Source organism: Sinohyriopsis cumingii, chromosome 4 (assembly GCF_028554795.1).
Source record: "Sinohyriopsis cumingii isolate HCF-2022 chromosome 4, ASM2855479v2, whole genome shotgun sequence".
Lineage (NCBI taxonomy): Eukaryota > Metazoa > Mollusca > Bivalvia > Unionida > Unionidae > Sinohyriopsis > Sinohyriopsis cumingii.
The window spans coordinates 16,216,936-16,230,473 of NC_142964.1; the positions used below are offsets into that span (position 1 = coordinate 16,216,936).

The window sequence follows — 13,538 nt, forward strand, 5'->3', positions numbered from 1 at the left end:
ATGCTGCTACATGTCTGTGGCATGATGCCCCTGTGTCTGACATTACTATAAACTGCCATGCTGCAGACATCGTAACGATATAGCTAAAATTGTTAAAGCTACGTAAAAAATCTAAATATCACACACAAAATCACACACCGACAAACACACGCTCTCTCTCTCTCTCTCTCTCTCTCTCTCTCTCTCAGACACACACAAACACACACACACACACACACCCTCTCTCGTGCAATAAGCTACGAAAATACAAGGCAATCTTTAGAAAAATAAAAGTTTGATCCTGATGAACATATCTAACTTTAACTTACATCAAGTAACTTAAAGGACACATTCCATGGGATTTTGTTAGTGTTACGCGATACTATTAATGTAAAGATGCAATGGCCAGTCAAGACTAGAAGGCAATACTGTATATTCCTTGACTGGGTAGCCCTCATATATACTGTAATCTTTCTGATGCTAAAGATCTCAATCCATCCCTCCCTTTTTCGGGGCCCCGAGTGGCCGAGTGGTCTAAAGCGCTCTCCATTAAGAATCTCACCTCTGTCTGCGTAGGTTTGAGTCTCGGATTCGGCCAACGTGGGTATGTGAGAAAGCTTGCCAGTAGCTTCTCGAGGGCCGGTGGTTCTTTCCGGGGATTTTCCGGGTTCTTCCTCCACCATTAATACTGGCCGCCATGTATAGCCTATCGTGTGCTGAAAAATGGTGTTAAACCCTACAACAACAACAACCCTCCCTTTTTCATTTTCATTATCTCCAGTCTCGCTGGCTGGTCCGCCAGCATGTCAATTTGGCCTCGATTAAACTCTGCATTCGACGATGTATGCTAGACCTATAAAATTGGATAATAAATCTGACTGACAAATCAACAGAATGAAGAGATAGCCTTATGATTAGCAGCAATGTGAAATAATGCATAATAATGATTTAATGTTAAATAAGGCTTAATAATGAGTTAATGTTAAATAAGGTATAATAATAAATTAGTCTTAAATACGGCGTAATAATGATATAATGCTAAATAAGGTATAATAATAAATTAATGTTAAATAAGGCATAATAATGATATAATGTTAAATAAGGTATAATAATAAATTAATGTTAAATGCGACGTAATAATGATATAATGTTAAATAAGGTATAATAATAAATTAGTGGTAAATGCGGCGTAATAATGATATAATGTTAAATAAGGTATAATAATAAATTAATGTTAAATAAGGCATAATAATGATATAATGTTAAATAAGGTATAATAATAAATTAATGTTAAATAAGGCATAATAATGATATAATGTTAAATAAGGTATAATAATAAATTAATGTTAAATGCGGCGTAATAATGATATAATGTTAAATAAGGTATAATAATGAATTAATGTTAAATAAGGCATACTAATGATATAATGTTAAATAAGGTATAATAATAAATTAATGTTAAATAAGGCATAATAATATATAATGTTAAATAAGGTATAATAATGATTTATCTGCTGTAAATAACTTGAAATGTCTGTATAACCTATTGTACGTCGGTGATTCAACTTGGGATATTCCCCGCTCGTTTCAATGGAGCCAATCGAATGTCCGTACTTTCACTGTTCGGGATGGTAACCATGCAATGCTTGGTGTCATCTACTTTCTTCATTTAAAAAAAAACTTTCACTTTTAAATTATGTCTGTCATATTTATTTATTTAGTCAGAAATGAATGAAATTCAGAGCTCAGAAAAGAGCAAACTGCATAATTTCATAAACGATTGCGAATAGCTACAATAAGAGCAAAACTAGACTTGGTAGCGGACACGCTGGAAAGGGATGCAAAGATTTCATCCCTGCTGAAAATATACAGTTTCCTGTCGTTAGTCTAAACTCAGCTGGAAACGAAAACATGTATGTTCGTATGTATCATTGATACACGATTTGCTGTGTCAAATTTTCATTAAAACAGAAATAGGCATGTCTCGTTTCCTTTTAATGAAAATTTATACATCTCCAATATAGATTCAGACAAGTGGATAGCGAGAATAAACAAAAGAACTTCACACATTTTCCAAAAGCTATTCAGTTAGAGACATAATTAGTACTTTTGGTTTGTGATTTGGATTTGGATTTGGATTTTCTTCCCCAGTCATATCGCTACGACGTCTGCAGTGTGACAGTTTTTAGCGATGTCTAGCACTGGGGCATCATGCCACAGACATGTAGCATGATGTCCCACCCAGTCACATTATCCTGACATCAGGCCGACCAGTCGTAACACTAACTTCCTAATGCTGAGCTCCAAGAGAGGCAGCTGTTAGTACCATTTTTTAAAGTTTTTGGTATGATTCGGCCGGGGTTCGAACCCGCGACCTCCCGCATCCGAGGCGGACGCTCTAACTACTAGGCCACCGGAGCGGACTATTTTGGTCTGTTTCAAAAGGAGTCAACATTTATATTTACTTTTTTATTAAACAGAACAAGACAAGTCTCGTTTCCTTTTAAGTGAACGTTTATACATCGCTAATATAGATACAGACAGACGAATGGCGAGAATAAACAATAGAACGTGAAAAATTTTCGGAAAGCTATGCAGTATACGGGTAAAGACTTAATTAGTTCTGTTTGTTTATTTTGAAAAGGCGTCAACATGCATATTTACTTGTTAAAATTATATTCTACTCTTTGTAGAAGGCTGCTTATGATGGAGGCGCCAAGACCAAATGTGTAGATTACGTGCTGCAAAAAGTTAGGGGGAAAAGCGTACCTGCCGGAAGAACGGATACATGGTCTGGAGAGAAGCTGCTAATTCCACCTATTCCCCCGACCTTCCCAGAGGGCAGCTGTATTATTAGGATACAGTATTTTGTTACAGTATGCATTAGTTGATCTCTTTTGTTACTCTGTATAAGCAACTCTCCTTTTGAAATATAAGGGCGTGGCTGTTACGAATGTAGGTCTTAAACAAAGAAATCGAAACCAAAACGTAATATGCAATTACAAAAACGAATAGTTCCCAAGCATACAAAAATGTGCATATTTAAAAGATACATGTAATATTGTGAATTAAATCCTAAATAACCCTAAATATTCCATTACAAGTTCACTAGTAAAGATTGTCCCAAATCAGTTCCAATAATGTTGAATGACCTGACGTACAAACAGTCTTGAATGTACTAATGTACACAAATTCTGACATATATTGATATACCAAGAGTCTCGATGAATCACAGCGGTTTAATCCATAAGGTCTTTGAATGAATTCACAATAATACCAGAGTAGGCTGTTAGTAATAACAGTCAATGAGGTTATTTTGTAATTCAAATGAAAAATTTAAATAAATATTTCCTCTCAAAAATATATATGAACACAACAAATCATGATTCCACAGGCTGAACTTACAATAGGAATGAAGGCTTTTTCTTTTACAAAACCTATGTATGCTATGTTTACTTGACCTCGGCCACAATAACATATCAGAGATATGGGTCATTTAAGATGGAAAATTAAATCAAATTCGTAATCGAACCTTGGCATTGAATTTAAATTCAAGTAAATATCTGTTAAGAATAAGACAAAAATTAAGGTAGTCATTACATGACAATAGTCGGATAGACCAAAAGTCTACTCTCAATCACGGACAAAGGTAAAAAATTCAAAACGAATTAAATGTACATTAAATGGTAAAACTAATGGAGACGAAAGAAGTTTGTCTTAACTGTTTCTTAGTTCTAGAATTTTTCCCTTTCAGAATTATGCTGGTTCTAAAATCAATTACACTTCGGTTGAAGATTATACAAAAAAACATACTATCAGGCAAATATACTGAAGGAAAAATAGAAAATAGAAGAGGTTTCATTTAACTCATAACGTGTTAACATCACAAGCTTTGCACTGAAAATGTATTATCTTGATGTCGATAACGTCTGTGCAAATTATTCCGTTGCAATAATTATGTCGCTATAATTTATGACTACAATCCTCTCCACTAAATATTGAAAATTATGGATCGTGTACAAAAGGGTAACATTTTCGATGAAAATATCCATCGATGTGAGATCGAGAACGCAGGGAATGTCAATCGAAACTTTAGCAAAATTAATGTTATCATAATAACCTTTGGGGGAAAAGTTTTCTTCATTTTTTTCTATGGGATATTTCCAAGCTTCTGAATTTTCTTCTTTTTTCTTCTTTTTTAACAAACATAGCACTTTCACTTCTTTGTTAGTGCCAACCACACATTGAGGTTACAACTGAGTTGTAAATGCTCGTTGTAAAAGGTCATGGGGTCAGTAATTTGGTATGTTATTTTTCATCTCATGCATTATCTTATCCTTGTACCTACGTTGGCAAGATTTTCTGATTAGTCTTTAATTTAAACTAAGGGAAGGATGAAGTTCAGCTCCTCATCAGCTTTGAACCCATCATCTCTCTGTATGTTCTACGAATACACGTATCAGTTACCTGAAAGGCATGTACCTGTTTGGCTTATATGTAGATGGTCTCTTTCAATTAATCGTAAAATTCGAAACGAAGTATCGCTAATGGCTTGAGATTATACATCCAGTCTGTTACTTAAAAAGACATTGATCGGTAGCATTATTTAAAAAAAATAAACTTGAACTCGCATGACTTGTCCTGAAGTACGTGTATTGGTCTCTATTAGTAGTATTGAAAATTAATTTATGAAATCATTAGGAACGGCGGTAACTCAATTTGCACTGCGTCGGATTTGTGATGCAATGGTCGAGGGTGTGATAACCGCCTATGCTAGACCGAATCTTTTGCTGCGATGTGTCCTGGAGACACCACTTAGCTCTTATTTCCTTGGCACGATATAATCAATAATGTGTTTTTAAAACGTACAAAAACATAATGAAAGGATTATGAAAAACACCGAATGAATGCTACATGAGTTTATGGTATGACCTTGTGATTATGGTCTTGTGAATCTTGTGGTGTGCGTCCGTCACAGTTTGCATATTTCGTATGTTCTACTTGCTTTATTTGGAAAGGACTATATTGAATAAAGGCCATTTTCTTCCCCCGTTTTTATGGGGGAAAATTTTCTTGTAAATATAACAACTCTGTTGCTGCTGTTGCTGTTGCTGTTGTAGGGTTTAACGCCATTTTTCAGCACACGATATACATGGCGGCCAGTATTACTGGTGGAGGAAGAACCCGGAAAACCCCGGAAAGAACCACCGACCCACGAGAAGCTACTGGCAAGCTTTCTCACATACCCACATTGGCTGAATCCGAGACTCGAACCCACGCAGACAGAGGTGAGATGGCAGTGATCCGTAACGGAGAGCGCTTTAGACCACTCGGCCACTCGGGGCCCCTTAACAACTCTGTATCTCATTGTATGGTTCGATGTATAAATGACCCTATTCTGCATTAAATATACATATAAATTTCTTTTTCATTCCTAAACACGACCTTTGAACATGGTCTGGTATGGGAAATTTAAGAGAAAATGTTACATTTGAGCAACTTGAAACTAGAAATAAGATATAAGCGCAGGCTTGATCAGAATGATTGATTAATTTTTATTACAATTTTTAGGTTCTCATATTAACTTATGTGTTCACGGTTGCGCTAATCACTAAAAATTTAAAAAATATCTTGAATTTTGCTGTCTATGTATCATTGTCGTAGTTTTCCCTGTTGCATCACAGCTGCCTACGTAACGCTACGCGTGAGCAATTAGACCCGTATTACTAGAGTGCGTTGTATTATTTCCTTCATTATTATATTAAACAAAATTCCCGGATTAATAACGATTTAGATATTTTAAAACCAATGTTATCCATTCATTTATCTCTTTCTTCATTATTTCTAAATTGCCTTGGGAACAAGATTTTTCAAAGAGGCGCTGAAGGGGCATTTGGAACTATATGTAAACAAAGACTACGTGGAGTAAACATTAAATGGAACTGTATTTTTACGTTACCAATAAATGTTAACCACCTCATATGTACATTATACATACTATAAGGACATTTGGAGAAGAGGCAGAAAATGACCCTTATTCAATATAGTCCATTGATTTGCCCAATCTTAGATATAAACATATGATATAAACACACCGAATAAGTCTGATTAGGCTCATGTTTGAATCTGTTGATGTTCTGTCTTGTGACTGACTAGGATTGCTAGCACGCCAGAGATCAGAGATCTTGTTTTTATATGTATGTTTAACAAAGCATGATATATGCTTGTCTTTTACAAGGTTGATAATGATAAATAGCTACATCTTCGTTTATTAATGATTCAACGGAATTGATTCAACTTAAAGGTTGAGAGCCCATTACAAAACTGGACGAACTTCACCCAGAGTCAGTCCAATCATGGATGTCCACCAGGTGTTTACCTAAATTCTGTTGCCTACTATTTCTAGTTTTAGGTAGAGCAGTTCAAAAACTCCGCTTTATTCACTGTTAGTTTTATTTTGAAAGGGTTTTAATCCGCTTTCATGAGGTACCCTACTTACTTATAATCCGCTTTCATGAGGTACCCTACCTTACTTATATCCTAAATATTTCACGTAGGTCGTATTGAGATATTAAATATATTAATGGGAAATTTAAACATTTGACTGAATGAGCTTTACAGCTAGGTAATTTTCAGACCAATAGACTTTCATTGGCACAGCTCATTTACCATCGTAATGTATCTATCCCCCAAAAATTCATTTTGAATCCGTAAATCATTTTAGAAATAATCTGATTTTATTAACATTATGGTAGAAAATGTTATGTGTACACGAACTCACCGTCTACAAGACGGAACATTTTCCCAAGAAATATTAAATGTAGAAGTGGCACTTCAAAAATAAATTACAAATGAATGCATATGCTGAATATTTTCCAAAAAGAAGGAAATGGTCGAAATGAACGAAATAGAAAGCAGTAAAGTGAAATCTGCACATAGAACTAGGCCGAATTTGGAGCATACATTTCTTCGCATGGTTTGAGTTGAAATGCATTAGGACTACAAGACAGCAACAGTAAGATCATCTTTAAATCAACTAAATATATAGCTATCTTAGTTGGAACGCCGTGATGATTGAAATGAAAACTTGCTTTGTATTCTCAAATCTATTATAAAGATCAAGATATTTTAATTGTGTTCACGGTCGCTTTCCACGAACTCCATATTGTTTTCTCTGAATTCCCTGCTGTGTTTCCAGTCACTTTCCATGAATTCCATATTGCTTTCTCTGAATTCCCTGCTGTATCTCCAATCGCTTTCCCTGAACTCCCTGCTGTGTACTTAACCGCCTTACCTGAATTCTATATTGCTTTCAATGAATTCCATGCTGTTTCTCCAATCGCTTTCCATGAATTCTATATTACTTTCCCTGAATTCCCTGTTGATTTATCTGAATTCCCAGCACATATAATATATGGTAGAGAGGATGTGTTTATAATTTATAATTTTTCTTAACAGAATTTGTACAGACAATGTCAGTAAGAAGAAAGTAAAGTATTATGTACAAAATCAGATGATGCAAACTTCCGTTACCATTCTTCAGAAAATTTACTTGAGAATCTCCATATAATAATTGTCAAACTGTGTATTGAATGGGTGAATGAACTCATATTCCTGCCGAGTGTGGTCGCTACAAAATGTAGTTCTGTATTTTTGTGCCTATTCACAATCACCTTTTCACATTGATAAGTTGATTGTTTTCATTTTTGAGTTTCTACTTTTATTCATATTGATTAAATCAATATAAGTTACACTTATGATTTATACATGAAAGATGTTTTTAATGAAGAAAGTAGAGCACTAGGCCTACAGACAGACACATAGATTCTTGAATACTGAACGATCATCAATGCATTGACGTACAGGCGCAAGGAAATTAGCGTAGAATATAATCTAAGCGAAACGACGAACGAAACAAGAGTTAATGAAAATATTTTATTATATTTAAAGTTGATCTAAGTCATTATTCTGCCTTAAATAACATTACTACCGACCATACATTTGTTTTATTCTCTCTCTCTCTCTCTCTCTTTGGTCAGTTAGACTTAACATTTACCATCAGTCTTCATAGGTTCAGAGACATTGTGGTATTACATAAGCGAAAATCCTCTATTCTCTTCTTTTCATGGATTTTCGGACTTATCTTGATACGTTGGTCGAGAGAGAGAGAGAGAGAGAGAGAGAGAGAGAGAGAGGAAGGAAGCGACCTTTTGATATTTTCATAATTAATTAATAATGATAGATTTTTAGAACCTTGTAATATGTTTACGAAACAACAACATCATCAACAAAGCTTTAAATACATCAAACAGTGTGCCCGGTACCAAGACATTTACCTTTTTGTGTCGACCGGCATTTGCAACTTTTTGTATCATTTTTATATAAACACTTTAGATAGGTCCCAAGGGGAAGTGTAAACATACCGTTATGAATAACAATATTGTAGGTTACTTGGTGCAATTTCAGTTTCAAGTTTTTTTTATCCAGCCCAATTTATTTTTCTCTCACTCCAGATTTCTGCATATTTTGTCCCTTATGCATGAAAGGGGAAGGGAAAACGGAAAAAGAAGGGATTGAGATTAAATTGTGTACCATGTTAAATTTATTTAGAAAACGGAGATTAGTATTATTATTATCGTTATTTTTATATCTTACTAATGATTAATGAGTAGAAATTCATCTTTGATCTATAGGAATAGACAGAACCAACAGCACAAAGTTCCAAGAATATTTATGTATGCGTATTATGGCGCCATGGGCGGATCACAATTAAAGATACCAATAGTACTGGTGTATCATTTTGCTTTATACCAACACATACACACACCCACATATCCCAGCTGTATATTTATTTGTAGGTAGCATATAGTGTTGCCGATTGTCTCCCGTCCAAATTTGTTATGACGTCAAACATTTGGAAGACACAGGTGAAGTTCTCCTTTTCATAGATTTCAGGGAAAATGTTTGGGTATAATGTCTCTTTATTCGCTATGAAATGGAATTATGTCCGTTTATTCGCTAAAAATATTTTATTATCAAAATTTAGCTACCGCTCCAAATCTTTTTAAAGTTAAGAACATCTATGTTATAGTCTTTATTTTATGAAGCCACGGCTTATTAATGAGGCTTGGTTCGTTTGTTTTCTAGCGAATATGTTACGAGTTATTGCCCCTATTTGACACGTAGCATTGTCATACTTAGAACGTCCTCTACTTTATCGGTCTCATGCTAGAAATAGACATCAGCTTTGTAAATAGCGGACATTTCGAACTTCTGTTAATTCTGTCGTTGGTATCAGGTCAAATCATCATGTCCTAATGACTTCAATTACATTAAAGTAACTCATCACTAGGAGCAACTGACACAGATATAATGAAGCTTTATAAAGAATTTCTTCAATTTGTTTTATGAAACGTTGCAGGAAAAATAAAACTAGGAAAGGTTTAGTGTTTCACTGATGATTCAAAGTGTTATTTTCAAAACCTCATTTGGAATCTATATTATTCACATTTAGCTGGAGTTTTGTCCGCCAAAAACTTACCAATTTTAGAGGTAACATTATGACAATCTTTTAGGTTTTTTTTAGAGCCCCAATTAGTCGGCTTGCTGCAGAAAGCGGCGAGAATGCTCCGATGGAACTTCGATTTCACTATATTGGCGGTAACATTTGCATCGTGCGGACACATTTCTAGCTATCAGCTCAATGTTGAGTGTTCTTTTACCAAACATGTTGGATACAAATTGACCTTTGCAGACACTGAGATTGGAATGCAGTTTGGCGTCACGTCTTTATCTTGAAGAACATCGTAACGTCATTTTAAAGGAATTATTTGTGCAATATGAAAATCTGTAAAAAGGACTATGAATCTAAACATGACAGTCATCAATGAAATTAGCTAGAGAAATAAACATGACAGTCATCACTGAAATTAACTAGAGAAATAAACATGACAGTCATCACTGAAATTAACTAGTGAAATACAGTATTGTAGACACACTATAACGATATTAACAGCTTAAAAAAGGAATGTATTTGCTTATATATTTAATGGTGATAGCCAACATTTAAAATAAATTATTTCCTCTTGTTTTCGACAGATTGTTGTAACTTTCTTAACGCAAGTAAATCCTTTTGACTTCAGATTACAATCGTTCCGTCGGGCCCAGCCTGTAGTTTAGACGTGCCAGCGGAAGTAATCATCGGTACCATTCCTATTCTAAGGGAAGGGCAGCCTCCTGGTATGTATCATGTATAAAGAAAAGGAATTGTGTATCCATCAGAGTAAGGTTGAATAGACCAGTTATGTATAGGAGGGACGGTTGTTTGGGCAGGATGACCACACATAGTTTGGCACATTAATGCTTTGATTTAGCCGCAGTAGATAAGCAATCAATTTATATATATAAAGGAAATCGTTACAAATATGTAAAATACCATAAATAATAGAGGTAAAGACATTTTTGTTTGTTTTGCATTTTATGTAAGTGATCCATCAAGCTTGCAATATCTTTAAGATATTGGACAATCTGACAAGAAGAGTAAGTAGAAGATGCAGAATAATGGTCAGTATATATACTGGGCAATGGAAAGAAGCAAAACGAATAAATTTTGTAAACTTAATAAATTATTTAAAAAATCGAAGTTATAAAATGAAAATTTAAGAGCAATTTACAATATTATGAATTAAATCCAAAATGATCCTAAAAAACGTCGACTTGTTTTAAAGAATTACATGTGCAAATTAATTCTCGACTATCGAATGTATTGGTCTGCCAACAGTGCTGTTGCATCAAATTGTTATTGTCTAGAACTCCTTCGAATCAATTCACAATGGTCCCAAAATAAAATTTTAGTTTAATGAGCATTTTGTAATTCAAATGAATAATCCAAACAAATGTTTCCTCTCAAATTATGTCTAAACGCACCATTAAAAACTTATGCAAATGACGTAAAAACAAGATCATATAAAATAAGTTTGAAATAATTGTCCAGATTTACCTGCTTTTATATACTTAAGTCTAAAACGCAACTTTTCCTACTCCCTCGTGCCATTTCACACTATCCATGTTGAAAAAGAACCCCCATGACTGTCCCATCCAAAGGGAAATATGTGAGTTCTTTTTAGAAACCACCAAGCAGCACTAACCAGTGAGAAATTACTCCAAACTTGTCAAAAGGTCCAAGAAATAGATTACATTTGAGTTGTAAATACCTATTTATAGCTCAATATCTTTAAAATAGAGTCTACAATCACGGACAAAGAATTCGCTACGTACTTTCTTGTTCATAGATTGATGAATATAGTTGACAGTCATAAAAGATGACACAAAACAAGGATATGTAGTCATTAATGTTCCAATATCACGTTTATGAGATAAACTTTTATTGGTTTGATATAAAGATTCCTTTCCCCCCCCCAAAAAAAAAAAACACTCGCATCTTATTTTCAAGAAAAGAAACGAAACAATCGCGTCTGTTGATATTTCAGTAAATATTACTGTAACAGTAATGTATCATTAAGCATGGAACGATTGCTGTTACAGTAATATTAACTAAAACATCCAGCACTTAAATAACACAACTAAGTCACATCAACCCCAAATATATCATGTTTCCTGTTTTGTTACCACTTCTGTATTACAAATATTGTATTTTTGTCGCACACGGTTCACTTGCGTCTGATTTATTATCTATTACAGCTCAACCGGAATTTAAGGAAAATGAAATCATCAAAGGTGATGGCTTTTCTCCACTCTATCCATACTATAATTTGCAGAGACAACAGCCCATGAGTAACTTCAAAAGTATCTACTCGTAGAAAGACTTTTGATCAACGCTGTAAGTGTCAGCTCTCGTGTTGAATTACGTGTGTTTATTGTGCATCATCGTGCCTTTCTAGAATAGTGGCATTCCAACCATCTTGTCAAATAGGATGGATTACTAACTGAAAAATGCATTTTCGCCAGCATTTCCAGAGACATACGTTGACCTCGGGACCATTGACATGACTATATATGATTCTCATGCTGTGTATATTCCCAGTTGTAATCAGTGGTACAACTAATTACACGAAGCTATAACATGTGCAGTTAGAAATCTTTTATCTGAGTATCTCTGGAACATACAAATGTATTGAATAACGTGCAGTTATTCTTTTCTTCTATTACACAAGGGGTTAATATGAACTGATATTTATCTTGCGTTATGTATCAATATGTATACAAATACCTGCTACTTCATTACATATAATAATTATTGCATTTGAGTAATTTTACACATACTTGCTACTGCAGCGCATATCCTAATCCTAAATTGCAGTATTTTTGGTCGAATAGTTTTCATTTCTGAGTGAAATGTCGAAGAGTGTGAGAAAATGTGGGAACAAATACCCAGTGCGCTAGTCGCCTGGGTTCTTTTAGCATGTACTAAATGGGTATATACTGACAGTTGATGGTCTGGTGTTTGTGACCCGAAGAAACTTGTGACCTAGTCAAGAATAGGCATACATATCACAGGAGGAAGTAAAACTTTTTCTTCATGCCAATGACCCAAGAAGTGTATGCTATCTTTCTCCTAACAATCCCAGGAGGATTTAGAATGTCACTTTCTTACAGAAAAGTACCGCACCTGTCATTAAAAATGTTCTGTATCATGCCAAAATCGAAATAAGAATCCTTTATCCAAGAATCTTTTTCTGTATTAAATAAAACAATCCCAATATAGGGTTGGAATGTTATCAATCCTGTGTGACTCAGAATAGGACCCAAGGATCCCTGACAATCGTTCCAGTGAAGTCTGTGCTTCTAAATGCTGTCCCTCTGTAGGGAGAAACGCTATTTCGGGGACATAGTTCCACAGTTACATGTTAGAATCTAAGGGACCAACATCATTAGTCCCTCACAGCTGCTCCTGTCCTGTCAATTCACAACAAGAGCCGTGCTCATCCAGAAATCTCTACTGAACACATGTACCGAGATTTTCAACACATGTACCGAGATGTTCAAGATGGATTCACAGCCGTCCCAGAAGCAACCCCTATACAAACCTCCATCTCATCCTCCCCTCGAGGCTGCCAAAATGGGCCAAGGGAAAAATTCTGCGGATTCCCTCTATCCCAAAGGAACGGGTGGCATCCAGAGATTTTAACCTCTTCATTCATGTATTCCTATTCCTCTTCCTCATCCTCCGTCAGCACAGCAAGCTAAGTGTCTGTTGTCGACTGGCCAACACCATTCACTCATGGAGATCTTAACTCCGTTTCGGACTTGGTTCCTCTAATAAAACTTGACTTGCGCCCGCTCCTCCTGTTGACAAATTGGAGACCGCACACGAATCCTCTATTAGTCTGTACATATTTTGTGTCCATTTGATGCATGGTCAGGATCAGAAACAATAACTTGGATATTAAGTAATATTGTCGTGCTAGTGGTCATTTGAAGAAAGGGTCACAGCACACACCCCGATCTCTGTCATCAAAAATATCAGACGATCTTTATTTTGGTTACGGGAACTTCAATTCCAATTATTTTAAAGTGTGTTATTGCAAATACATGTCCAT

The 13,538-nt window shown here is 35.1% G+C and overlaps 1 protein-coding gene across 3 annotated transcripts in view; it reads left to right on the plus strand.

Annotated features, from left to right (window-relative positions):
- Window positions 1-12,193, plus strand: part of LOC149800667 (arrestin domain-containing protein 3-like) — a 331,927-nt gene extending 319,734 nt beyond the window's left edge. For all 3 annotated transcript variants that reach the window (XM_089954709.1, XM_089954708.1, XM_089954707.1), the window contains exons 6-8: window positions 2,673-2,855; window positions 10,122-10,218; window positions 11,680-12,193. In XM_089954709.1, coding sequence (XP_089810835.1) covers window positions 2,673-2,855; window positions 10,122-10,218; window positions 11,680-11,798 — 399 coding nt within the window. In that variant the 3' untranslated portion in view covers window positions 11,799-12,193. The remainder of the gene's footprint in view (window positions 1-2,672; window positions 2,856-10,121; window positions 10,219-11,679) is intronic.
- The last annotated feature ends 1,345 nt before the right edge of the window (window positions 12,194-13,538 follow it).